Genomic DNA, 25,696 nt, shown 5'->3' with positions numbered 1-25,696 from the left:
ACTCTTCCTGCTCAGCCAAAGTAATGCCAAGGTCAGATCATCTGGCATAAATCAGCCTGGCTTTGTTAATGTCACTCAAACTCTGCCCACGTACCTTGGGTGGGGAGCAGCCTCCATCTCCACAGGCAAGAAACTGTCTAGAAATGTTCTGCACAAAGGCTGAATTTAGTCCTTGGTTACAGCACAGGCTCTTGCACCTTCAAAGCCTTCCTCACCATGTTGCTGGGTTTGGATTTGTGTCAGGGTGATTGCAGGGCCAGCTGCTGTTGGGAAAGTCCTGCTGAAGCTCAGGAGAGAAGGGCAGGCAGCCCTCCATCTGTCGTGGCCAGGGAGGGCAAATGTGGTCCTGCTGTCTGAACTGCTCTGAACTGGGGCTGATGCTGTCCAGCCCTTCCCGTCCTCAGCCCTGCATCCTTCCGCCTACTTTGGTAGCCCAGGTATCCTCATCCCTGGGGAGCAAAGCAGGCAGAAAGTGTTCCCAGTGAAAATGGGTGATTTTCTGCTCATATAGGTCCCTGTACTGGTTATGGCCAGGCCAAGCAAGAACCAGCAGCTGGTGCCTGGCAGGAACCAGACTGACCCTAGTCTTCCTCACTGGGCTGTTTCTATGTGTGTCCTTTCATGCCTCTTGTCATACACCATTTACCTGTCCTCTTGCAGATGGTGTGACTGGACTCTGAATGTGCTGGGGACCCGTTTTTGGCATTTAATGTTGTATTTCTTGGGAGACCCAAGCACTCGGAGCAGGCAGGTGGACTGTGTATTCAATCTCGGCTCCTCTTTGCTGACAGTGAGGAGAGCCAGCACTTTTTAAGCAGACAGGTAACTGAGAATTGGTTTCTCAGGCAGGAGGAGCTCACGTCACTCTGGCTCTCTTGAGTCCTTTTCTAAATCTGGAAACAAAGCGCTGGCAAGTAGGTTCCATGTTTGGTCACCAGCTCCCCTCCCACGTGCGGGCAGGTAGGATGCGGATGTGGAAAACCACCGACACAATTAGCAGCGGGCTGTGTTTCGCTTTGGCAGGCAGCTTCTTGGAGCCGCGGGGCCGGCGTGTGGAGGAGCCTGGCGTGCAGCCCCAGCTCTGCTGCTCGGCACAGGCACCGTGGGTCTTCCACGGCACTGGAGACCTGAGCACTATTCCCAGCAGGAAATGTCATTTCGAGAGCTGCAGGGCCAACCTGCTCACCGCTGTGTAATGCTGCTCTACCCTAGTTGGTGCTCTTATGCCTGCAAGGGATTAGGAGAATCATCCCCTTCCCTTCTGTAGCCAGTGGCTCAAGGGGGTGATCTGTAATTTTTGAAACTAGGAGGAGTAATTAATGTGCTTCTCTGGCCCAGGTCCTGGCACACCAGGAGGCACATCCCATTTCTGCCTGTAGAAGTAAAGCCCCGTTAGTCCACAGACAGATGTCTGATGTTTGCTGCAGGCTCTTAGGGCTGGGGCATGGCAGCATCCTTCCTTTGCTCCCCACTCTGTACCAGGGGTGCTGAGCACCTCCAGGAAATCATCCTGTGCCTGGCCAGGGGTGACACTGTGGGTGCAAGAGGGAGGGCAGGAACAACCTGTGGGCAGCACTGCTGCCATCAGTGTGGGCTGCTGAGGGGGAAATGGTTTGCTGACTTTAGTAGGCTGACTTTAGTAACCTCTAGTGCACCCCAGGGCAGTCACCTCAGAGGAAAGGGCACGTCCATTGTCACACCTGTATCCACATGCTGCAGAGATGCGATTCCAAGGTTGGTATCAGGCATCAAGTTGAGCAAGAGGAGAGTTGACATCTCCTCCCCTCTCCTGGCTCCAGACCAAACTGCCTAACACCTGTGCAAGCAGAGGCAGGGTCCTGCAGAAGGACCACTGTCCTCGCCTCCCTTGTCCTCTCCGCTTTTGACCATGGCTGGGAGCTGCCCCCATGGTGCTGCTGCTCGGCGGACATCCGCCTCAGTGGCTCAGTGCCAGGCCTTGTTATCCAGCCTCAGGGCCAGAAATAAAGGCCACACGGGTCTGGGGTGGGTTTTGAAAACTTCGCGTGCTGCAGGAAACTTTTAATGAGCTTCTGAAAGTCGCCGACAGCAGGATGCTCTCGGGGTGTGAGTGGTGTGTGTCAGGGGCATTCCTGCGCGTGTCTGACCATCTTCCCCTGCAGCTGCAGAGCTGTTGGGTTTGATGATGCATATTTACAGATTTAGAACCTACCTAGACAGAGTTAAGTCCTAAATCTGCAAATTAAATAGAGCAAATCCTAAATAGAGCAGGCATGAGCACAAGTGTGGGCTGATGGCCTGACTGTGCTGGGAGGGACACGGAGGACTGACAGGACTGTTGTTATTGCTGCCTGTGCTGGTTTGGGGGACACTGGAGATGGGCTCCCTGTTATCAGCCATAAATGTGGGTATTTCAGGGAAATCATAACAATCAGAATTATGGGCTGTTTTTTTCCATCCCTAAAGGCAAGAAGAGAGGGCAAAACCTGCAGGCTGGGAAAGCCTCAATCTAGAAATGCTGAAAGTGGTGTTGCAGATCACTCAGGCTGTAAATACAGGCAGCACAGTCCTCTGTATGGGAAGATGGGAGGGGGCAACGCACTGGGGGAGATGCTGCCTCGCCATGGGCACTGGGGGGGCAGGACCACGAGGTGCTGGAGCCGTGGGCTGGGAGGGACCCAATCGTGGGGCTGATCGCTACAGCTGAGCATTTTGCATAGAAGATGCTGGTGTCTCCTCTGCTCCCCTGTGCCTGCCCCACGCTGGCTCCCTGGCCTGCTTGTAGTCATGTCACAGGCAAATGTCCCTTCCTTCCTCTTCAAGTTTTAGGATTTTTTTTTTTCTCTTTCTTTGGAGAGAACAATGCTTGAGGGCAAGGGAAGCTGTCCGGCTCCAGGCTGGCTTCCCTCTGCAGTGTGGCCGGCTCCTGAGCTTTCCCTGGGGTTTGTTTCTCTGGAATGCTAGATCAGGATGGCAGCAGATCAGAACATCAAGCATAGAAACCTCATGGAAATTTGGGCTCATTTTTTTTTTCTTCTTCTGCTGGTTGCACTTTGCATTTCAAACTCAGTTCGACTTAACTTGAACATTTCTTCTTTAGATCGTGGGGAGGATGAAGTTCCTGATCCTGCCCTGCTTGGTGATGCTGATGCTCATCTCTGAGAGGCTCCTTGCTGTGGGAGGCTTTGGGGGCCAAAGCGTTCAGATGGGTTCAGCTTTCTTCAGCAAAACACAGCCCCTCAGACATGCTGTGCTCACCCTTAGGGCTCTGCCTCCCTGCCGGACACCCTCCATGCCAGGGTCCCCGGCCCACAGTGTCCTGGTGGCTTTGCACTCCTCTCCAAGGTTCAGGCTGATGCTGATCTCCACCACCAGCCTGAGCCAGTGTGCTCTATTTTTTCTCACAGGGGAGACACCGGACCCAAGGCCATGCCCGTGTGGAGTGAGGAGCAGCTGCGCACTCACCCCATTGCTGCAGACGCCCTGCGGCCACTGTGCCTGCCTCGTGCTGCAGCCTCAGCTCGGCCATGGAGAGCACAGGTGGGTGATGCTGAGCCTCCTGGGGTGCTGGGGCAGGGGATCCCAACCAAATGAACCCACCGGATCTGCTGCCTTCTGCCTTGATTACCCTCTGATAAAATATAAGTCTATCTAAGGAGGATTTGTGGCCACTGGGCAGAACTTGCTCTTCGCAAGGTGTTGGCAGACCATGATGGAGAGATGGGGAATGAGGCACAAAGCAACTGAGATGCAGCCAAAAGATTTGCTTCAGAGGGATACTTTGAAAGCACCAGGTCTGGCAACCATTCACGTCTGAATTTTAAAGCAGGTTTATGTTTTACTGTATTTTTGGTGTCCATTTTTTTCCCCATGTGTGTTTTATTTTCACACTGTTTCACAAGGTGATATTGGTCTCCTGGCACCCTGAGGTCAGGATATCACTACTGAAATGTTTTATTTCATTGCTAAGCCACTGCTGTTTGTCGCTGGTAGGTTCAGATTGTTTTTAGATCAAAGTGCCTCTTGTTTGTGTTGGAACAAATGCTTTGATGCTCTGCTCCCCATGAAGAAACCTCAGTGTATCATGACTGTAGTTGCTTTGATTTAGAAAAAGAGGACAGTACTTATATCGGTGCTCAGGAAAAACTTCCCCTAGTAATTAAAAACATACACAAATGAAAAGAATAGGAAATTTCAAATAGTCCATTATTGCATAATTCCCTAGTGCAAAACCAACGAATATAATAGTGAAATTGAGAAGCTTTACAAATTCACTGGAAAGAAAACGAAAAGGAGAGAAAATACAAATTTCCAAGACATTTCCCCAAATGACACTTCCAAAATGAGGAAAAATCCTGTTTCAAAGGACATTTTTACACTGTAGTTTCTCCCCACATGGGTACAATGGCATGAACTGTGCTGGCAGAGATGGGGCTTCTTGTGTGTACACACTCACAACTTCGCCAGCCCATGTGGATAAGTGTGAACCCATGCGTGTGGCTGTTTTCTAACACAGCTTTGACTTAAGCCACAGCAGTAAGTACCCTTCTGCAAAAGAAGCCTGAATTGAATGAATCCTCCGTACAAAGGTCAGTAAACAGGAGAACTATTTTGGCTATTGGGGTGTTCTCAGGAATAGGCTATCCTCAATACTTTAAATTTTGCATTTCCCAGTTTCTTTTATGCAGAGCTCGTGTCTGTTGCCCCTGTGCCCTGGTCGCCATCTCACTGGACCATGGCACTGCAGTCTTGGGCTTGGAGAAGGCACAAGTGGTTTGTCACGTGCCAGGGCATGCTGCCTGCCCTGCGAGCTGGTGTCAACTGTGGGGTACCATGTCCACTCCCCTGCATGATGACCCTGGGCCACCACTAAAAGATGCAGTAGAAGTGCAAAAAAATCATCTCTGTTTTTGTTTCAAACCTATCCTGAGATGGTGCATGGGATGAGGGACCAGATACTCAGAGCTGCCCCAACTCCTGCATGAGCATGTCTTGATGGTCCTCTGCCCCTGTTGGTCTGACCCTCTAGCTGAGCTGTAAAATCCCCCCCAATATTTTCCTGTTTCCCTTCCCTTAGCTCCTAACCCACCTCCCCTGGTCACCATTCCTTGTGAAGCCCAAAGCACCACATTCTCCACCAACCAGACCCAGCCCAGTTAGCTCTATCTCCTTCCAGAGCCAAGGAAGGAGGTTTGGAGACTGTGGTCCTTGAGCCCATCTCTTAGTGTCACCCTGACTGCCTCCTCTGTTTCTTGTAGGTAAAGGTGAGTGCCCTCACTGCCCTCCTGCCACCTCTCTGAAGTTAGGGAAGATGGAGCTGTGGTAGAAGAGGGTATGGAGGGAGTGAGAAAATTCAGGAGCAAAACTGGGCAGGAGACATGGTAGTAATGACATCAACCCCAAAAGGCAATCTCACGTGGATGAGACAACTCAGACCAGTCAGTATGTGTCTGGAACTCCCTTAGGACCTGGATAAATTGCTCCTTGCTTGCATCCTCACCATGCAAGCAAGACCTGCTCAGCCACTGCTGGTGATGGTCTGGACCCCCCAGTGAACATGGAGGCAGGAACCTGCCCCAGGAAAGGGCCTTACCAGAAATATCCTCCCCTGGATCTGGCCACGTTCTGGCTATTTCAGCCTGCAACTTCCTACAGAAGGAGAGTATCACCTAATAATACCCAACTTTATATAATGCTTTTTTGTTTTACTACAAAGTGGCAAGAATCATTTTGCTGATAGGGAAAGTGTAAGGAGAGACACAAAGATAAGCCGTGTTGGAGCAAAGGGACCTTGCAGCTTTCCCAGCCGATACCCCATGTGCTTTCAGAGCTGACTTTTATTTTACATCTGCAATGTGTCAGCGCACGCGGCCAGACAGCTGTCATGCACGCTCACTCATGATCATGAGCCCTTGCTCCACGTACGAGTCATACCTCAAACTGTGTCTGAGGTCAATGGGCTTACTTTTGGCCGAGAGCAGGATGCAGTTTGGTTTTGATGTGTATGAGGCACGTGTGGTGGTTTCCACACAGAAGCACCAACCTCAGACCCCTGCCTGGGGGAGCAGAAGTTGCTTGGAGCCCATGGCTGGGTGGTCACACATCAGAGAGAGGCTGCAAGGGGTCACAGGTGGAATGCAGGAGGTGACATGCCAGGTTGGTGGCTCTGCCTGGGTTTCCCCCGTGGGGTGAGGCTGAACCCATGCAGTGCCAAGATGCAGAGATGTTTCTGCTCTTTTATGGTTCCAAGTTGTGGTTTAATTTTGTTAGTTTCTATATTTAATGTGTGGGTTTTTTATTGAATAAGGGGAGAGAGGGGGTCTGCAGAGCTCATGCATGAGCTTCTCTATCAACATGTCCCCGTGGGAGCATTTTGCTCTCCACTGTGTCTCCATGGGGTGGCCGTTTGCCCCCAGCTCCAGTGCCCCTGGGCAGAGCTCTGCCCTGTTTCCACTGAGGCTCATCCAGGCTTGAAACCTGCTGAGAGAGCCATCCTGAGGGATGCAGTCCCCATACTCACCCAAACCAGTGTCTTATCCCCTGGGGTTCTCTCCCCTTGTCCCTGGGTGCCAGTCTCCCAGGGGTGCTGGCCTGTCTGCTCACGTCCTCTTTGTCTCTGCAGAGGTGGAGTCAGACATCCTGCGCCGTGTCCGCACGCTGCTGCGGGAGCTGGATGGGCACCACCCCGCCTGCCAGTGCGACCGAGGTAAGATGGACCCCTGGCATGGCTCCTGGGGGTCAGCACCCGCTGGACCCCACGCTTCCTTGCTGGGGCATTGCTTGGCCCCAGACCCTCCACCGCTACCCTCTCTCAGTCAGTGCCAGGGTAAGGGGACACAGGGTGACCTCACTTCCATGGTGGTGCTCTGCCCTTTCTAACCTGCTCTCAGAGGTGCTAAATCTCTGGCAAGTTCCTGGTGTCTGCCATGCACCATCCTCAGCAGCTTTCATCTCTCCTCTGCATGGCTCTTACATCCTTGGCACCCTTCACTCACCCAGGGGGTCCAGCATTGAGGTGGGACATCAGATGCCAGTTTGTGATGCTGTTCCCAGCTCTGACACCAACTCACCACACAGCCCTGTCCAAGCCTCCCTGTCTCTCCCTGTGGGGATGTTGCTTTACCACGCACTGCTCAGCTCCTCGCTAGAGAGTCGGTTGAAATCCCTGTGTTACAGTTTTGGAGCATAAAACTTTATCTGACCCAGCAACTGAACTGCTACAGCTTTAGGAAATGTAATTAATTTTGAAAAATTAATTTTACCTGGAGCACATGGAATATTTTATAGTTAATTAAATTTGATTTTGTCTGGAATGAGCCTTGACATCTGCAGGACTGAGATGCTTTGTGGTTGTTGCTCTGAGTGTGTGCTTGTACCAGTAGGAACCCAAACCCCTCAGGGCAGGTGGTGAGAGCAGGCACTCATAAACAGGGTAACAGAGGGAACAGGACACAAACTTCATTGCCCTGCTTTGTTCTCCAGCCTCCCCAGTCCTAGGATCTCTAGGTCCTTTTGCCAAATGTTTCCCAGTATTAGAGGTGCAATACATCAATGCTGCATCCAGAATCAGGGCAGTGGCATACTTGTCCCTTGCAGAAGGTCAGTGATTGAAGCAAGGGCAGAGGAGCCTGGTTTAGCTCTGGTAGTGATATCAGTGCAGCATCCCAGTGGGTGATTTTTGCAGCAACAGTGCTCAGGTCTCCTGATTCCTCAATGAAACACTGCCCCTGATCCACTCCTGCTCTGCTTGGCAACCTGACCTCTTTCTTGGTTTTCACTTCTTAGGGATGCTGCGATGGACCCTGCATAAAAAAATCGACCAGAATCCCAGTAACAGTTCTGTCCTGGTCAGGATCCTGGTGAAGGAGCTGGAAAGGGTGAGTGCACCATATAGATGTTTCCTGAGTGCTGGGCTTGGCCTCTCTGTGGCATGTGTCCTGCTGTGGGGCCCAGGGGAGCAGAGGGATGGGGACTCAACTCCATCTCCAACAAGTGTTTTTAGAGGCCTTGAGCCTGTCTGGGGACTGTGGCTCATAGCAGAGAGTGAAAAACTCTGTGGCACACCAGGGCAGAGCTGTAACTCATCCCCAGCTGATGGCTTCAGGGACCAGGGTTTGCTCCGAAAGTGACGGTGAGCCATGAGCAGAGCAGGGAACTTCCCCCGGCTCCTTGATGCCGCGCAGCCAAAGGCATCTGGCCTTTACAGTTTGCAAATAACACAGTGAAAAACACTTCTGACCACCCCCAGAGCTCCCTCATCCCATCCCAGCCAGCTGTAGTCACAGGTAAAGTGGAAATTTCTCCTCTATGTCACTTATTTCTGCCCCAGAAGGTGTTAGAGCTGAAACATCTAACACAGTATCCTGTCCCAGAAGCATCTGATGGAAACTTTGCGGTGGATTTTTTGTTTCATTGATTTGTCTTGTAATTTTCTGGTCTCATGGAAAAATTCAGTACCCTCAGCATCCTGGCATGACCTGGTTTGTGGTTTGATGTGATGTCATGTGTAGAAGTAGCACCTTTTTTTTTTCTTACGAGCCTGCCTCATTTTACCCAGTGCCCTGTCATTCCGGTGTAGGGATCCACAGCCTATGTTCCCCCCTTCACCACCTCCTCCCCGCCCTGGTGATGAGTCCCTGCTAGTTGTCCTTTGTGCAGAAACCTCCCTGTACCATTTTCTCTACACCTTTGTTATTTCTCCTTCTGAGCTGGAAGGATGGAGCCACCGTGCTCGGCATTGCTCACTCCCGAGTCTCCAGCCAGCTGCTGCTCAGGCCGGGGGAGCCCAGCACCCTCTGCAGAGGCTGTCCCCTCCCTCTGACAACACCCCCTATCACACACTCTGCCCCCCAGCCCAGCCCAGACACCCGTGCACACATCACAGTGCTGTGAACATGGAGCAGCTATTCCTAATCTTTCTTTCCTGCCTTTTAAGCAGCTCTGAGGCTACTTGCAGGCTGTCTCTCTCAGATGTGGCAGTCATCGGTGCCTTGGGGAGGGATCTCATCAAGTAGCTTTTGCAAATCCAGACTGACAGGACACCCCCATGGCCCTTGGCTATGGATGCAGGGATTTCCCCCAGAGGGCTTGAGGTCTGCTTTCCTCTGCAAAAGCCATGTCAGTCCCTCCCCATTATACCTATTATTGCTCTGCTACTCTTATCTCTCCTTTCCCAGGAAGGGTGTCAGGCCTCCTGGTCTGTAATTCCCTTCACCTCCCTGGGGAAGTTTCCACATCACAGGAAATCAGCGTTACATTTAAATTTTTTTTCATTCCTCTGGTACTGCAGCAGCTCTGAGCAGTCTAACCACAGATAATAATTTAGCAATTTCATGTTTGAGATCCTCTGGGACCCTGGGCAAATATCAGCTGGTCTCAGCAATTCAGTATTATTCATTTTACTGATCATTTCTAGAGCTTTGCTGCCATCAGTTCCATTTAACTCATCCATCAGCACAGCAGCCCTGAAGAAAGGTGCTGGATATATCTCTGGGCTGGAAATATCTTTCCCAGGTTTATCCAGGAGCATTCCTGTTGCTGGAGTTGTTTGAGCCAGACCAGGCTGCAGGGAGGGGCCAAAACTGTGTCAGCTTGAGCATCCATCTGGCTTCCCACAGACCAGGATGGGGACACAAGAGCATCTCTCCTCCCTGTTCACTCTGGTCCACACCCACTGGCTTTTCCCAGAGGTTTTGTATTTCCACATGAGTTTTTGCAAAAGAAAGGAGCTCCTTAATGAGCTCAGTTAGAAACTTTTGCTCACCCTCTCCCACAGCTCTTGGTGTGCAAACCATGCTCTTGCAGCACCTCCTGGAGTTTTCACATCCCTACAGCAGCCTCCAGCCCTGTGGTGTAGCAGTGGCCATGTCAGCGTGGTCCATCCCCCACACCCCTCCCCAGGGCTTGGCTCACATGATATGCCCACCATGCAGGACCTGTCTGCTCCAGAGCCATCCTGCCCATCCTGATGGCCTGTGGAGGGATCCCAAACCCCACCTTGAGCCAGGTAGCATCACCCCTAAGACAGGGCGAATGCCTGTGCTCACCTTGTGTGTCTGAGCTGCTGAGAGGACAGAACCCTGCATATCCCGGGGGCTCCCGGGGCTCCCCTGGTGCTGGTCTCTGCTGCTGCCAGTGTTGCTGCCCATCCCAGCATCCTGCCAGGCCCTGCCTGTGCTGACTGTGCCTTTTGGTTCCACAGGCGGAGCGAGGTGACTTCAGACATTACATCATCCCTTTGCTGCACACGCTGATGTACACCTTGATAAAGGTAACCCACCATGGGCTTTGCTGGGGCAAGAGCCAGGGAAATCAGAAGCCACAGGAGGGGCCACCTCAAGTCACTCAGCACCCATTTCTGTGCTGAAACATCCCAGTACCTGCCCAGCAAAGTCCTGGGACTACCATGGGTGGACTCAACTGTGCATTTCCCAGTGTACTGTTTGATGGCTGAGTGGGAGTTACATGTCCTTCCAGGTGACCTCATTTTCTGGAGGTGTAGGAAGCCACAACCTGGCAAAACTTTGTGCCCACAGCCCTCCAGTGGGTATTCCTGGAGGCTTCCAAGCCATTGTAAGGCCCAATTCTGCTTAAATGTTGCATTTAAATCCCTATGAATTTGGTGTAGCTCTCTGCCCTTCCATCCTAGGGTCTGTTGTGGGGAGAGCACCGTTGTGGCATCTCCTTATCTGTCCCTTTCTTGCTCCAGGCTCCCTGCATCTCCGACGAGCTCTGTGGCAGAGTGTATGATTTCTGTAAGAAGCTGCTCACCCTGCCCAAGCCTTTCTGCACCATTGGTTTGGACTACGCCATCAGGCTGAAGATGGAAAGGACAGCACCGGGTATGAGGGCTTCCCCGCCCTGCTCGCGCATGGCATGGCAAATGGCTTAGGTCCTCGAGACAATGGTAGTGGGGATTTGGGGAATTTCCATACCTAAGCTGGTTTTGCCTAATGCACCAAGCCATGGCAGGGATTTCTGCAACAGGCTGGCCAAGTGCTTGAGGTCCTAGTGATGCGTTTGGATGGGAGGGGTCCCCTCTCCTGTTTTTAGGGTGCTGAGCCTTAGTTACAAGCAGAAAACTGTGGGGTTCTCCTGCTGTCAATTAGGTACCATAAGAGTCAAGTTCAGCCTATCTAAGGCTGGGTATATATATACCTTCTGTCTATATGGGAAACAGGGTGCTTATGCTCCCAGCCTGGACATCTCAGTTATGGAGGTTTCCTTTTTGTAAAGTGAAATATCCATCTGAGATTGAGTTGCAGGTTGTCCAGCATGGGCTCTCAGGTTTTAGACACTAAAACATCATTTGTTTCTGCAGAGAACAGACCCTTTTAGAAAGCAAGCCAGAGTATGACTCTACTTTCCTTTTTCCCTAAGTTGCTCATTAAAGTTCTTCTTGTTAAAGTTTTCTTGTAAAAGTCTTTAAAAGCAATCCTTTAAAACAGTGTAAGGTGCAGACACCTTGTGAGGTGAAGGTAAAATATGAGAAACCTGGTGGGAAATTCAAGAGAAAGTGCCATCCTTGGTAGTCTCAGCCCATCACTATCACCCCAACCACTCTATCTGGAGTTCCAAGGTCCACCTTTATCTCGCCTGACATCTGGTAAAAGAATGATTCAGTGTGGAGAGATGGGGATCTCCAGCGGGCTTCTATCTGAGAACCACAAGGTTCACAAGATGACAGCACCTGAGCAATGCGGGGTGGATGTATCTTTCCCACCCCAGAGCTGGGTGAGGGTAAAGTACATCTCTCCTGATTCAGAAGCCCGTTGTGCTCTTCATATCCATCCAAATGCTGTCCCCGAAGGGTCCCTGGAGATGGAGGCGGGGAGTAGGGCTCTTCCTCCTGCTTCCGACTCCGTTCCCAAGCTCATAATCCACTAAACAAAGGAAGGGAAATACAGGAAATAGTCCCTGAATAGAAGGGGTTTTCTTTTCATGTAGCATGGTCTATCTTTGTCCTTGACTATTTTTAACTCTGGGCCGGGCTCTTAGCTCTTTCACATCATCTCTCCAGCAATGGATGTTCGCCAGTTTGGCAGATCCACCATCAGCCTCTACAACCAGGAGCAGCGCGGAGTTGCTCTGGTAAATTGTGTTATTTCTCATGCTCTGACTCCTGCGTGTTTATCTTGCATTTGCTAGGTATGTTGTACCAAAGAATGGTCATTTCCGAGCAAAGTCTCAAAAGCGATCCTTACCCTTATCAGGAAAAGTGAGTAGCGCCTCTTTGAATGTGTTGTTACTTTCATTTCTTTTAGAGTCTCATACTGAAATCTTTCCTTTTCCTGCACTCTGAATTCATGTCAGATGGAACAGACAATTTGGCCATAAACCACGTGGCAGCACGTGGTCTTCAGGGACAGAATTTTGTGGCATCCAATGCCTTGCTAAAATGAGCTTTGCACTGCGAGAAGCACATTCGTTCCATATGTCCCAATTTATTTCTGTGGTCCCGGGGGGCAGGGAGCTTTCCTTGGGGGGAGACAAGGCAGAGAAGGGGAATGTCAGTAGCAATCCTTTTTCTCTGCATGGGATAATGGAGACGTGAGCTGCTCGGGCCAGCCCTGATGTCAGTAACGGGAAGTCCTCATCTCATCTCCCTCTTTTGCCACCCTCCTTCCCCATGCAGGATTTTCATCTTTGCTGATCCAGAGCTGCTCTCTGAAGCCATCTGCAATGCGCTGGTCACCGACATGGAGGCAGCTCAGGTCTCCCAGAGCCCTCGGGCTTGCATGTCCTACGTGATCATCCACGCCATGCAGGCAGCCCTGGGCGAGGGCTGTGACATCAGCAGCTTGAAGGCAAGCCTCCAGGTAACTGGCAGCACCACTGCAGAACCACATATGGTTTTCCAATGGTCCTGCTCTTGCCGGGCACCTCGGAGCAGGGGAAGGTTTTTTGGCAAGTGGAGAGAATCCCCCCCTGGCTACTCACTGCTGGTCTCCATCCCCAGTAGCCCCAGGGTCACTTGCAAGGCTGGGCTATGAGCAGACCTGGTGTTAACCTAAAAATTCTTCAAATATAAGAGTTGATGCAGCAGGAATCACAGATTTTGAATGTTCAGTCTGAGTCTTCAGTTTTGCAGGGCAAAGCTGAGCTCTGGGGCTGAAATGTAGGCTCCTCTGTGAACCGCTGCTCTGGCAAAAACATCTCAGTGGAAAAGTTTCAACCAATTTTTTTCAAAACCTCCTTCAAGGAGCTGTGGGGCCACAGTAAGACAGGTGTCTGGTTCAGAATGGCAACTTCACAGAGGGTCTCAGAAATTTCCACTCCAAAGACACCTTTGAGTGTCGGCTATCCCCATCTCCCAAGGGTCACTTGAGCTGCCAGCCCTGTTGCTGACTCCCCGAGCTTGCGGCAGCCAGGAGCACAGCACCCATCAGCTGCAAAATGGCCAGCAAAAATCTTTAAGCAGACAGTGCAGGTGGCATCTCTCCTCCTCTAGCCTTTCCTGGAGACAGGAGGACATTTGTGTCCTCTGCTGTGACACAACTTTTGCAGGACTCATTTGCCCTCTTTCTGCCCCCCTCCCATGGCCCTGCCTGTGAAGCATCTCCTCTTTTTCCACCTCAAGGTGTTAATATCTGTTCCTTGACAGGATATGGCCACCAGTGATGTCGAGCACTGGTTCCGGCAAGTGGTGGCAGCAGTTGAGTGTGCAGGAAATGAGGCGAGCGCAGACCGCGGCCGGCACGCAGAGAGGCTGGAGAAGATTTACCATACTGTCCTCAGCTCCTTGCAAGCAGGTGAGCTCCTGGCCAGCCATGCACAGGGTGTTAAGAGACGTGGCATTTGGCAGTCCCCTGCCTCACTGCTGTGTCCTCACCATTGCCCGTCCACCTCCACTTAGGCAGCATCCATCACCGGGACCAGGGCATTGCAGCCTGGCTTCTTGCAGTGACCTGATGTCCAAGATGGCAAACTGCATGTGGCAGTGGAAGGCAGATTTGTCACCTGAGGAAAGGAACTGTGTTCATCTCTGCTGCTAATTCAGCTGTCCTGAGGCCCAGAGACATGCCTCCATCATTTGCAAAGGGTGCCACAGAGAGGGACCCTAGGGGAGGCTGGACAGACTCTCTGGTGCTCTGCTGGTGTAAGATACATCCTGCCATGGCCCAGACTGGAGAGACACTGTGCACCACTCCCTGAAACTTCCTTGTACTGATGTGGTGGATGGTGGTACTGCCCCCTCCCTCCATTCCTGGAAGTGCTCTGTTGCAGCTGGGTGCTGCTGGGGCTACATGGACTATAACAAACATCCCCATCCACCACAGCTCCTCACACAAATCTGGGGTAAACCAGAGGGAAATGGGGGTCAAGCTTCCCTCTTCCTGGCTACTCCTGGTGGAAGGTCCCTGAATCCCAACTCTCTCCCCAGAAAGAGGTGGAGACTGTCCAGTGCAAGATATGGGGGGAACAACCAGTGGTGCAGGGAGAGGAGTGGGACCATCCCCTTTTGGTGGCAGTGAGCTATTAAATTGTCTCACTGCTTCTCACAGAGCCATAATGGGTTAAAAATAGCCAGTGATGGTGTGGTCAGAGGGGTCCTTTGCATGTTGGCTGAGATCACCAAGGGAGATCCTGCCACATGCATTGGAGGCCCAGTGATTTATTTATTCTGCAATCCCTCTGCTGTCTGCAGCAAAGCAAAATCCTTCACTTGCCCATGCCTCAGTTTCCCTGTATTAATTTCTCTCTTCCACCGACAGTGTAATTACCTTCTTATGGCTCAATTTGTGAGAGCAGAGGTCTGTGATCACAGCCTCATTTCTGGCCAGAAGGCATCCAGGGTGGAAGAGCCCTTGGGGCTCAGCATGGGCGATCTCAGCCAGTATCTGAAGCACAGCACCAGTGGGGGCTGAGGCACTTGTGTGGGAAAATTGTTCCTGTGTTTTACAAGGATCCTTGTTTCCCCCAGGTGATGCTCCTGTGGAAGGGCTGCAGGGTACCCCTCTGCCCAACCCCAACATCAGCTTTCACCTCTGGACAGAGGATGACCAGCTCTGTGAGTGCCCTGGGGGCAGGGGGGCTGTGGCGAGTTCGGATGGTGCCTGAGGCTGGGAAGCCTGTGCAAAACATGTCATTTAGCCCTTATTCTTCAGCAGTGAGTTTCATCACCACCACACAAGGGCCAAGCTTGTGAAGGCTTGCGCTGACTGCACCAGCCTTCCTTCTTATGGGGTGTCAGAGTCAGCTGGGGGGATTATGCAGGGAGAGGTGTGAAGGAGATGAGGAGAGGACCCCTGTGGGACAGGCTGCAGCAGAATGTGCCCAAAGTACCTGATCAGAGCGATACTGAGCTTTCCTCATGGTGTAATGTAAAATGGGACTGAAAGGCTGACTCCTCTTGGACCTGCTGGTGGAGGTATTGGCCTTATGGTTAGCATGAGAAGAGGGGAGCCAGGGCAGGACTAGGGCTCAGCCTGGCTTTGGTTGTGTTTCCCTCCTTGAGCTCCCTTCTGCCCGCAGGGAAGGAATTGGTGCTGTTCATCCGCCCGCTGTCTCAGAGCTGCGAGCCCGACTGCCTAAGCCAGGACCTGGACAACTTTGAGATCCAGGACATCATTTCAGACTGCGAGTGCTGCGAGCAGACCCGCTTCTCCGTGCTCTCCACTGACAGTGGCATTGAACGAGACCTGCCTGTGGCAGCTGAGGACTCCTATGCCCCTTGCAGCGCTGAAATGGAGCAATCCCGACTCCACAGGAAGGGTGGCATTAAAAAAAAACTTTCACCACTGGAAAGTGTCGCCTTCCTGCAGGCTGGCTGCAACGGTCCAGGGGCGAAGTCCCCGGCAAAGCTGCACAGGAGACCAGGCATCCCCCCGGAGGCTGCAGGCCCGCTCCAGAGGCTGCACACTGCCCGCATCGTGCTGCTGGGGGACGACCGGATCCTGGGGCGCCTGGCCCAAGCCTACCACTCTTTGAGGTAACCAGTGGCCACAGCCTCTTTGGCTCTGGGGGCTTGAGGGAAGGGAGGATGGAGTGGGGGCTTTGCTCTTCAGCCAGCTGAAGCAGCCAAGATGGCTGAGGACTGGTTTGGGCTCCAGCGTTACCTGGGACAGGATGGGACCCAGGTGTTTTGCACCCAAATGCATCTGACTTCTCTGGCTGCATGGCATTGTTCAGCTCTGTTGGCCCACATGATGCATGCAGTGAGTTTTTCCCTTCTGTCCATGGAATGGGTTAAATGAACAATGAATGAGGCAAGACATTTTCCTATGCAAAAGGGAAAAATCCTAAAGAAAAATTCTTCCCAGCTGGTTCACCTAGCCAGGAGAGCAGCCTGAAGTGGGTCTGGGTCACGATGCAGGCAGCAGCCTGGGGAACAGAGCTGGGTGCATACTGGACCACCGGTCTCAGCCAAGAGCCTGTCTGCAGGATGCCCCTTACCCTCATCATCTCCCCTCTCTCAGTTTGGGAACCTGGGGGCATTACTGCCATCCTGTCACACGGGGCAAAGGAGGCGTGTGAGGAGGGCACGTGCTGCCATTGCAGAGCAGCTGCAGTCTCCTGGCACTGCCCAGCCTTGGCCAAGAGCCATGTTCTTCCACCTTCCCCTTGTGACACAGCTATTTATTTTTCCATTTCAAGGAAACGAGAAACGCGTCGAGTTTTCCTGACTCCCAGGCTGAACCTGCAGTTCTACTACATCCCGGTTGTGACGGAGCAGCCAAACACCTTGGCAGTTACAGTGAGTCTGGGCTCCACAGCTCTGGGTACTGTTGCCGGCTGCCAGCAACTGATGGTGGTTTTGGAGGAAGAACAGGAGGGTTTACAGGAATTCACATCCATTAATGCCTTGTTCCTAGAACAAGGAGGATGGGAGCCAAGACAGGGCAACTGGGCTCAGTCTGCACACTGGCTTCAGGAATCCATCGGCCCCAAAGACACTCAGGTTGCTCCAACCACCCTGACAGGTGATAACTCACAGCTTAGAACTGCTGTTCAGTTTTGCTTCTATAGGAAGATCGAGGGAGTTTTAGCAAAGGATTGATGCTTTTCTTCCCTCCCAAATGCTTAGGGGAAGTGGTCGCCTTTTACTGAGGTCTTTGCCCGCTTGGTTGTGGCCCCAGTTTAGTTCTGCAAGTCTTGCACTTTGTCTTGGGCATATCTCTTCCCCCCCGACAGCCTCAAGACAGTGACAAACAAACAGCTGCACTTCTCACAATATTTTAGGCTGGCCCAGAGCTGGCTGTGCGCCCTGACAAATGTGCCATTATAAAAATGATTATTTCTTCTTTTTATTCTTTCTTGAGCACCTGGTAAACAACTGGTGCAATAAATGCTTTGCCATCTTCTCTGGACCAAGCAGGGAAGGGGGAGGAATGGAGGAACCATTCATACCTCAGCTCCCTCTGCCTCCTCTGCGGCTCCTGGTATTTTGAACCATGATCATGCTCTGAGCTGTGTGTTTCTCCCGCAGGACCATGCTGCCACTGACCAAGAGGAGCTCTGCGAGGTGGCCGGGTACCTGGGCAGAGCCGACCCATGGTACAAGAGCAACATCAACACGCTGTGCCACATGATTCCCAAGCTGGCCACCATGGTATGAGGGGAACCTTCCCACCTCCCCAGCCTGGCCCATTTCCCAAACACATCTGCCGTACCTGAGGCTCAGGCCTTGCAGGACTCCTCCATGCCCCAGATAGAGGCTTTCTGCCCCAGGGCCCAGCAGCTGGGAAGGTGCATGTGGCTGACACTACCCCAGCCCACAAGACACATTTGCTTTGATGGTTTTTTTGGCCAAGGGACAGGAAGTGGCAGATTGTAAGAAAGAAAATGTAAATGAAGCATTTGCTGAAATACCCCCAGCTCCTTTCCTGGCACTTTGAGCCACCATCGATAGCCTACGGAAAAGGCTGGTATGTGGGTGCAAGCCTTCACTTCTCCCATTCACTTTGACTAGTTATGGCAAAGCAGCTCAGTGCTGCCCTGGGTGACAGCTCATTGCTCATTATTTATCTAGGAAGGCGTGAGGGTTTGTGGCAGTATTTTTGAGAAGTGACTGTGGCTGATCTGTAATGTGATTTGCCTCCCCAGCCTTCCTCTCCCAGCAAACATCTTGTGACTGACCTGTTCATCACTGACGTGATCGCTTACTACGTTCGCATGGGCATCCAGCCTGTCTGCTTCCAGGTCTACGCTGTGAAGGTGGGTGCCACATCTCTCGTGCCTTAACGTGGCCCTGCAAGGGCTTGCAGAGCCCCGCTGCTGGCAGAGCCGTGGGAAGTCAGTGGGGTCTGGGGCTTTCCGCAGGTCTGAGCCCGGATCTCTGTGCTCTCCAGCCTGTCCCCTCCTTGTCAGGCTCCCAGATCTAGCGATTCTATGTAGCACAGCTCAGCCGGGGTCAGTGATCCCAGGAAGGTTATTTCAGGATCACATAGGTCAGCAAAGTGAGCTATGAAATTACCTCGTGAGGATACAGATCTCCTGCTCCAACTGGATTGGTGTTTGCTCAGGAGCTCTGGCACCTCCTGCTGCTTTAGGTGTTATGAGCAAAGAGGAGTTTTCTGAGTGGCTTTGCCAAAACTTTCCTGTACTTTGCAGGGGCTTTGCAGGACTTCCTGAAACATCATTTTATTTATTTCCTGCCAGCTTTTCTCTGAAATGGTATCAGAGTGAGACCTGGCATTTGATATGAGAGTAAAGAACTACTGTATTTAGTCACGTAACATCAACCCCCCCCATCTGCTTCTCTGGCAGTTTGCCCCCTTCAAAGCTTAGGGTGGCACTGATGCACATACCTCCTTTTAATCTACCCGTAGCCAATGTGGTAACCTATTGCAGCAAAGGAGCAGCCATTACATGAGCAAACCATGGCCTGCAAGGAGCTGGAAGAGCTTTGGTAATCACTAGTAGAGCATAACCAGGACTTCAACTAATAACATGTAGCTTGTAAAGACTTGAAGCACCTGGTCCTCAGCTTGTGTGGCTGGGGATTTTGATTTTTTGGTAAATTTTTATTCCACTCATTTCTCCTCCAAGACAAAAATCAAAAGCAAACGAGAGAGTGGGTGACTCAAGCAGGGTAAGAGGAACTGACTCCAGATGTGGTTTTCAGATAGAGGCACCTAGCCTACACTGTTGTCATACAGGGTGTGATGTTGCTTCATCTGGAAACACTAAGCCTGTTTTGCCTTTTTGGTTAAGACCACACTGTTCCTCTTTGGTTGCAGACAGGTTTCCTGGAAGTGAGGATCAAGTCCCACAGAAGTTGGACATAGGGCTAGGAGTAGCTAGCAGAGGTACTCCAAGATCTTTTCTTCAAAACAAGCCCATGAAAAGGAAGTAATTAATAGGTTTGAAGTGAGTAGTTGATTTAGGTGTATCAGACAGAAATGAAGTGCCTCGAAGCTAAGGGAAGCTGCTCCCCTTGACCTGGGTTGCCTGTGGGTGGTGGCTGGGAGCAGACTGATGTGTGGGGGCGCAGTGACACCCAGTGGCAGGGGACACTGCCCGTGGCTCTGCTGGCCGCGTCCACCAGCCTCCTGGCAAGGCTCGCCACACTCCCGGGCTTCTGAAAGAGAAAAAGCAGTTCTCCATCCCATAGGCTCTCTGGCTGCCACGATGAGGTCAGAGATTTCCTTTGAGAATGTCACACCCGGATGCTCTGGGAGAACCTTTTGATGTCACAAGCCCAGCGTGATGTCGCAGGGTGACTGAGGAGGAGCTGATCTTAGAGATTTTCCTCTCTTTCAGATCTTCTTCAATGACCCGGCGCAGGAGCCAGCCGAGGATGTGTTCCTCACGGAGATGCGCACCCAGGTGCAGGAGAGCATCTCCTACAGAGGTGTGTGCGTCCCCCCATGTAGAGTCCTGCAGCAGGGGCTGCCACCCCAAGCAGGGCTCCTGGCAGCCCCACTTCCCATTTGCCCCATCCCTCAGCCTTCAGCGTTCAAGGCCATGCCATGGGGCAATATCCCTTGTTCCTTGATGAGCAGGAGACTTCCCTAAATGTCTCCATCTGCCTCTCAGGAGCATTACACCAGGCTAAATGAGAGACACCTTGTGGTCCCTGGCTCCTGGTCTCAACCAGGTTTTGTAGATTGTGCCTTTGGTTGGCTCCAGGACCCTTTGAAGTTGGATCAGTTTTGTTGAGGAAACAAGCTGGGCTTTACAGCCATTCCGTTTGCCAGATGTATTCCCTGTCAGAAATTCAGCTTCTGCCAGTGATGGGACAAGGGTGCTTGAAGGCTGGACCATTACAGAGATCACATCCCGCCCTTCCATCATGACACCCTGGTGTCTGATCCAATGGATGTTTCCCATTGTGGTTGGGCACAGACCCTCGAGTGAGTCCATCTCGCTGGACCTATTGAGTGCACAGACCCTCATCTCCCGTAGGCAAGGAGAGAAGGGCCAGGCTGCCAGACCACAGCTGCTGTGTGACAGTGGGGGTGGTTCTCATCCCATGGGAAGATCCCTCTCTGCTGAACACAAACAGGTGGGATGAGTGAAACCTCAATCCTACCTGGTTGCCTCCTTGCAGAGTTAAGCATGACCAAGAAGAAAACGACCCTGGATGGCCCTGGCATAGATCTCACAGTAACATACAGAAAGGTAAGTGGGGCTCTCGGCAGCCCAAAATGTCTCTGCTCAGAGGGATCCCCAGCATGGCACAGATCTCTTAAAAGGAGTGCGATAGAAGCCTGTTATCTAACCTTTCATTTGTGAAAAACTGCCCCCAGACCTCTCCATGTCTGACCTCTCTGCCAGGGTGAATTAACAGAGCCTTTCCTGCAGGTTGTGGTGAGCAACCGGGCGAAGGACCTGGCTATGCCCCTGCGCTCCACAGGTCTGGTGATGAAAGCCATCCCTGCCAATGAGGCTGAAGGTGGGTTCTTCCTGCTTGGACCCATGTGAAGAGGGTTTGCTGCATTTTTTGGTGCTCGATAGAGCAAATCTGACCATGGTGCTTAATACCAATTGTGCCTGGGCTGTGGGTGTTGAATCAGTGACAGGCATATATTGGAGTCACCAAGTCGGCGGTTGTGCATTTTCTCATGAATCTCGTGCCTGGGGCTCCCTGTAATGTAGAGTTCAGCATAACCATAATCTAGCATCTTCCTCTTGCTGCAGCCTTCCTTTTTCACCTTGCCCTTAGCACACCCTCTGAAGTTTCCACCAGGAGCATGATCCCATCCAAACCCTTAACCCACGGAGCTTGCTAGAGTCCTCCTTTTCTGCTGCCCTATGTATCCCACGCATCTCTGGCAGTACACCCAAATGTGGGATCTGGCACCAGCCCCACTCAAAGCTGAGCCGAGATAGTGCCAGGCTAACATGCTGTTTCTGTTGCAGACCTGATGTGTCTGAATGTGAACATCACTGAAATCATTAGGATCAACAACTTGTCAGGACGATCATTCTCAGTAAGTAGCTGTGGATGCTCATGGCCCTGGAGGGGTCAGCCAGTGCGTGAAAATCCCTTATGACAATAGTGAAAGGAGAAACACTGTGGGGAGGAGAAGGCTTTAGAGCTACCCTGCTCAGAGAGTGTTTTGCAATTACTTTCCATGAAAAAGTCTAGATTTTTGAGCCAAAGCTCCAAATGACATCCCTGCTGGTCAATCCCACACTGAATCTTGTCTCAGGAGACCGTGAAGGACTGAGCTGCTGCTTCTGTGAGCCCAGGGACAAGGTAGAGAAATAAAGCTTAGCTCCAGTCATCATGGCTCCACTTGGATACAGGAGAGGGGCTGTAGTTTTGCAATCAACTACATTAGCTCTACACCTCCAGCTGCAGTGCCCTCCCCAGACCCCATGTGTTAATCCCCACAGAGCTCATGAGAATAGAGGCCATGGGAGAAATATTTTAACAAATCATAAACAAGCAGCAGGAACTTCAATGAATCTAATTACCAACTCAGAAAGATGGATATTCAAGAGATGAGACTGAAAACTTGGGCTCCTGTCCTTTTCATTTTACATGTAAACTTTTGTTCCAGTAGAGCCCAGAGGACATGCTGCCCGATGGGAATGTGTCACTACAGTTTGGGTGGCACTAAGTAGTGTTGCACCTTGGTCATTTGGGTCCTGAAGCCTCCAGTCTCTCACCTGGTATTTTTAGCTAGGTAGCATATTTTTTCTTATTTTCACCTGGCTTTTGGAAACACCGAGGTGCTGCAACCCAAGCTGCGCACCAAGATACATCACAGCCCTGGAGAACAGACCATGCCTCATAAGGCATCCCAAACCTTGCAACCTGTGCAAGCATTGCTGGTTTGGAAAGTTTGCCCTTGACAAATATGACCAGGTTGCGATTGCAGGAAGAGGACAAGAGAGACACTTCCCTCCTTGAAGAAGTCCCCTTGTGTCATATCTGAGGTTTAAAAAAAAAAAAAAGAGAAATGTCATAATTTGTCCCTTTCATACCCAGTATGCACACATCACTCATCACCGTGCAGCCAAGAGGAGGGAGGTGAGATGCTCACTGGGCTCTTCCTCCTCTCTCAATCCAGGCTGTGGCAAACAAGTTGAAAACACGCAATATCAAAATCAGGAGCACAGAACAGAGGCCCTTCACAGTGTGTCTGGACAAGGACAGCAGAAGAGCCTACAGGAATGTGATCAGGTGAGAATGACACGTGCCAGGCTCTGCACATCTTGCCGGTGAACTTTCATCCCTCCCTGGAAGGGCTCCCAGGGTGGCAGAGCTGTTTCCCAGGGAGTCCCAGTCCTGAGCCTCATAGATGACAAAACGCTCACAGGTAAATACATTGCTCCTCCAGGAGAAGCAGGGTGGAGTGATGCTCTCCCACCTCTGTCATTTTGGGTGATGGTGTGAGAAACAAACGATTCTTCCATTTCAAGTGAGGTGCTGTCATTAAGACAGGAGAAGGATAGGTACCTCCAGGGACAAACAGATCTTAGGTGTCCTTAATTATATTGTGGAGCTGCTGCTCTTTCCACTGACTGCATTCCTCACCCGGGTATCTCAAACATATGAAGGTAGGGTGAGAGAATTCAGCCTATGAATGTAGAAGGGATCAATGTGACTCTAGTAGTTGTGACAAACAGTGTGTTGGAAGCAAACAGTGAGGTGGTTCAAGGCCCATGGGCCATGTGGAACATACATAAAATGTGAATTTCTGAGAATTGAACTGAGCCAGGCTAAGGACACTTATGGTCAAATGCTAATACACATCAGCCAAAGGTTTCCAGCCAAAACCACTTGAAAAGGCATAAAAGCACTTGTACATCTCCACATGACAGCCTTCCCTCAGCAGTCAGTGGAGAGACCTGATGTTTAACCTGAAATCAGATTCTGGCCCTCAAGGGCAGATTTGCACATGCAGTAAATACGTTTTTGTGTTTTTGCAGTGTGGAAGTGTCTCCTTGCCTAGAGCCCAGCTACTGCCTGCAAAAGACAAGGACAATGAAATTCAACCTGCATGAAACAGAAGATGTGGGGCTTGTGAAATACATGCCCAAGTCTCTGCTGTTGCCTATCAACACATTTGCAGGTGTCATCCAATGAAGAAAAGGAGAAAAAAGCTGGTGTGAGAGATGTGACATTGTGTCATCACAGAGTAGCTGAAAAAAGAAAGCACACTAAAAGCCACCAACACTGATTTTACAACAGTAGTGGTGTAAAAAGCTGCAACAGCAGAGATGGGTAGGGCTCAGGGAGGACAGCTGTGCACTGCTGAATGACAGCGATGGCCACAGCTAACACCCCTGCCAAGGGGCAGAGGTTGTTGAAGAACTGAATTTTAACGTTTTGCGCAAGTCAGGGAAAACCTTTGAGCTTCTTTGTTTCAGGAAAATGGGAAAATACAGCTGAGGTGATGGTGCTTGCTGTGCTTGTGGATCATAGACCAGTTGCTACCAGTAACATTTCTGATGGTGATGTCTCACAGCCCAGCAGGGGATCGGGGCTGGTTGCGCAGGGTTCTGCACAGCAAACCATTCTGGCACAGAGTGATGTATTTGGGCAAACCAGCAATTATTCGCCTGTCTGATTTAGGAAACCTCACTGTAAGCCTGACCACAGCTGGGAGAGTGTGTGTGTTTAATGCAGCTTCTGGGGAAGTCAGTGGAGAACCTGCTGTTGTTTCAAAGGGGCCACACAAAGCAACAATGAGTGGTGGGAACCAGGGACTTGGGAAATGTAGATCAATATTTAGCAGTGGTGAACAGGCCTAGGCAGCACTGTGGGATATGCTCAGCTGTGAGTGGTATAGATCTGCTTGAAGGAGAAACCTTCACTGAGCAGACAATGGAGGCTGCACAACAGCTCTGGGCTATCTGAGCTGTACCTTGGAGTCCACCTGGGATTTCACTGCAGCTTTGCTACACAACCTCTCTGCATCTGGTCTGGAGCCTCACAAGCAGCAGTTGCGTTCCTCCAGTTGTACACCCCAGGGACAACCACCTACAACCCCAGCAGCAGTGGAGCTCCTCCACCAGGTCAGCCAGCAATACCTCTGGACCCAGTCTGCCTCGCAGTCCTGGTTTGGTCTGTGCCTGCTGTGTGGGTAAGAGGTGTAGGAGAGCGGAGTGCTGCTCCTGGGACTGATGGATGGGCAGGATGCCTGCAAGACTCCTCCGTTCCTTTCATCTGCTGCTACCATGATGTGGAAGCCCTCCCCTGGTTTGCAGATGGGCCAGGCTGAGCTCCTGCTTCCACCCAGGCTCAGACTAGCGTGGTGTTAAGAATGATCATGTAGGAGGACCCTATCTTCATTCCAGTTTTTGGCTGACTGAAATAATGGAAAAAAGAGTGTGTATTTATTGACTTTCTGAATGTGATCTGTGGTTTCTGGAGTGTCTCCGGGGAGTCTCCCACAAATTCATGTTGGAGGGGATTTGGGGGAATTCCTTCTATGACACTAGAGTTTTTTTCATTCTCTTGGCTCCCAGATAACTTGTTAGCTGGGCTGCCTTCACTCAGGGGTGCTTGCTTGGATCAGCAGCCCAAAGAAAGTGTCCTTTAGCTTTGTGTGTGTGCGTAACAGCTACTCCCAGTCATCTCTGGCTGTCACTGATGGGGAGTCCCTGGAGCCAGCTCTATGCTACAGGGTGGTGCTGACCCAACTGCAGAGGCACTGGCAAACCCCTGTGTTAGCCCCAGTGGCTGAGGACAAATCTCCCCACTCTGTTCTGTTTGTGCTGGGTCTGCCCAGCCCTGGGGAGCTGCACCCTGGGAGGTCATTTCTGTTTAACCACCCGCAGCTGGAACAAGGACTCCACCCCCAGGTATCCCAGACTGGGGTACTGGAGAGGAGTTTCCCCTCTGCAGAACTGCTCGGAGTTTGTGGGTTGTCTTGGCTGGTTAGGCCCTGTGGAAATCTTCCTTGCATTTCTTGCCACGTGCACAAGGCTTTAGAGGTTCAACCCTCAGACTTCCATGGTCCCTCTCTTTGCCAAGCACAGTGCTGCCGTGTTCCTGCTTCCTTTTCCCAAGATAAAGGTTTGTTCACTCCCACCATGGCAGTCTGAAACAACCGCTGAAATACACTACTGGGGGCACAGCACCTCTAGAGCTGTCGGCAGGTGATGGGTTACTGAGCAGTGTAAAAACGCCTCCAGGTCTCAAGAAATATTTATTCCCAAACCAGCACCAACAATTGAAAGATCATGTTGGGCAACAGCAACATGACCATTTCCTAAGGAAGCCACCTTGAAATGCTGGCAGATGTAGCCTCTCGCTCCCAGCTGAGCCAAGCACAGTCCCCAAGCCTTAACGTGTGTCGTCCCCCCCCCCCCC

The 25,696-nt window shown here is 51.5% G+C and overlaps 1 protein-coding gene across 3 annotated transcripts in view; it reads left to right on the top strand.

Moving 5' to 3' along the window:
* The window catches only part of PIK3R6 (phosphoinositide-3-kinase regulatory subunit 6), a 35,957-nt gene extending 10,287 nt beyond the window's left edge, over positions 1-25,670 (top strand). For all 3 annotated transcript variants that reach the window (XM_026861196.1, XM_026861197.1, XM_026861198.1), the window contains 19 exons: positions 3,387-3,519; positions 6,602-6,685; positions 7,765-7,856; positions 10,181-10,249; positions 10,688-10,820; positions 12,127-12,196; positions 12,614-12,797; positions 13,583-13,730; positions 14,903-14,989; positions 15,454-15,910; positions 16,576-16,675; positions 17,408-17,530; positions 18,025-18,135; positions 19,684-19,774; positions 20,474-20,544; positions 20,728-20,818; positions 21,286-21,356; positions 22,446-22,558; positions 23,308-25,670. In XM_026861196.1, the coding sequence (XP_026716997.1) occupies positions 3,507-3,519; positions 6,602-6,685; positions 7,765-7,856; positions 10,181-10,249; positions 10,688-10,820; positions 12,127-12,196; positions 12,614-12,797; positions 13,583-13,730; positions 14,903-14,989; positions 15,454-15,910; positions 16,576-16,675; positions 17,408-17,530; positions 18,025-18,135; positions 19,684-19,774; positions 20,474-20,544; positions 20,728-20,818; positions 21,286-21,356; positions 22,446-22,558; positions 23,308-23,464 (2,265 nt within the window). In that variant the 5' untranslated portion in view covers positions 3,387-3,506 and the 3' untranslated portion in view covers positions 23,465-25,670. The remainder of the gene's footprint in view (positions 1-3,386; positions 3,520-6,601; positions 6,686-7,764; positions 7,857-10,180; positions 10,250-10,687; positions 10,821-12,126; positions 12,197-12,613; positions 12,798-13,582; positions 13,731-14,902; positions 14,990-15,453; positions 15,911-16,575; positions 16,676-17,407; positions 17,531-18,024; positions 18,136-19,683; positions 19,775-20,473; positions 20,545-20,727; positions 20,819-21,285; positions 21,357-22,445; positions 22,559-23,307) is intronic.
* Positions 25,671-25,696: the final 26 nt, after the last annotated feature.

Source organism: Athene cunicularia (genome assembly GCF_003259725.1).
Source record: "Athene cunicularia isolate RWA chromosome 18 unlocalized genomic scaffold, athCun1 chr18_part1, whole genome shotgun sequence".
NCBI classification, from domain to species: Eukaryota; Metazoa; Chordata; class Aves; order Strigiformes; family Strigidae; genus Athene; species Athene cunicularia.
The sequence above is the reverse complement of the archived record's forward strand: the minus strand, read 5'-3'. Positions and strand labels throughout refer to the sequence as shown.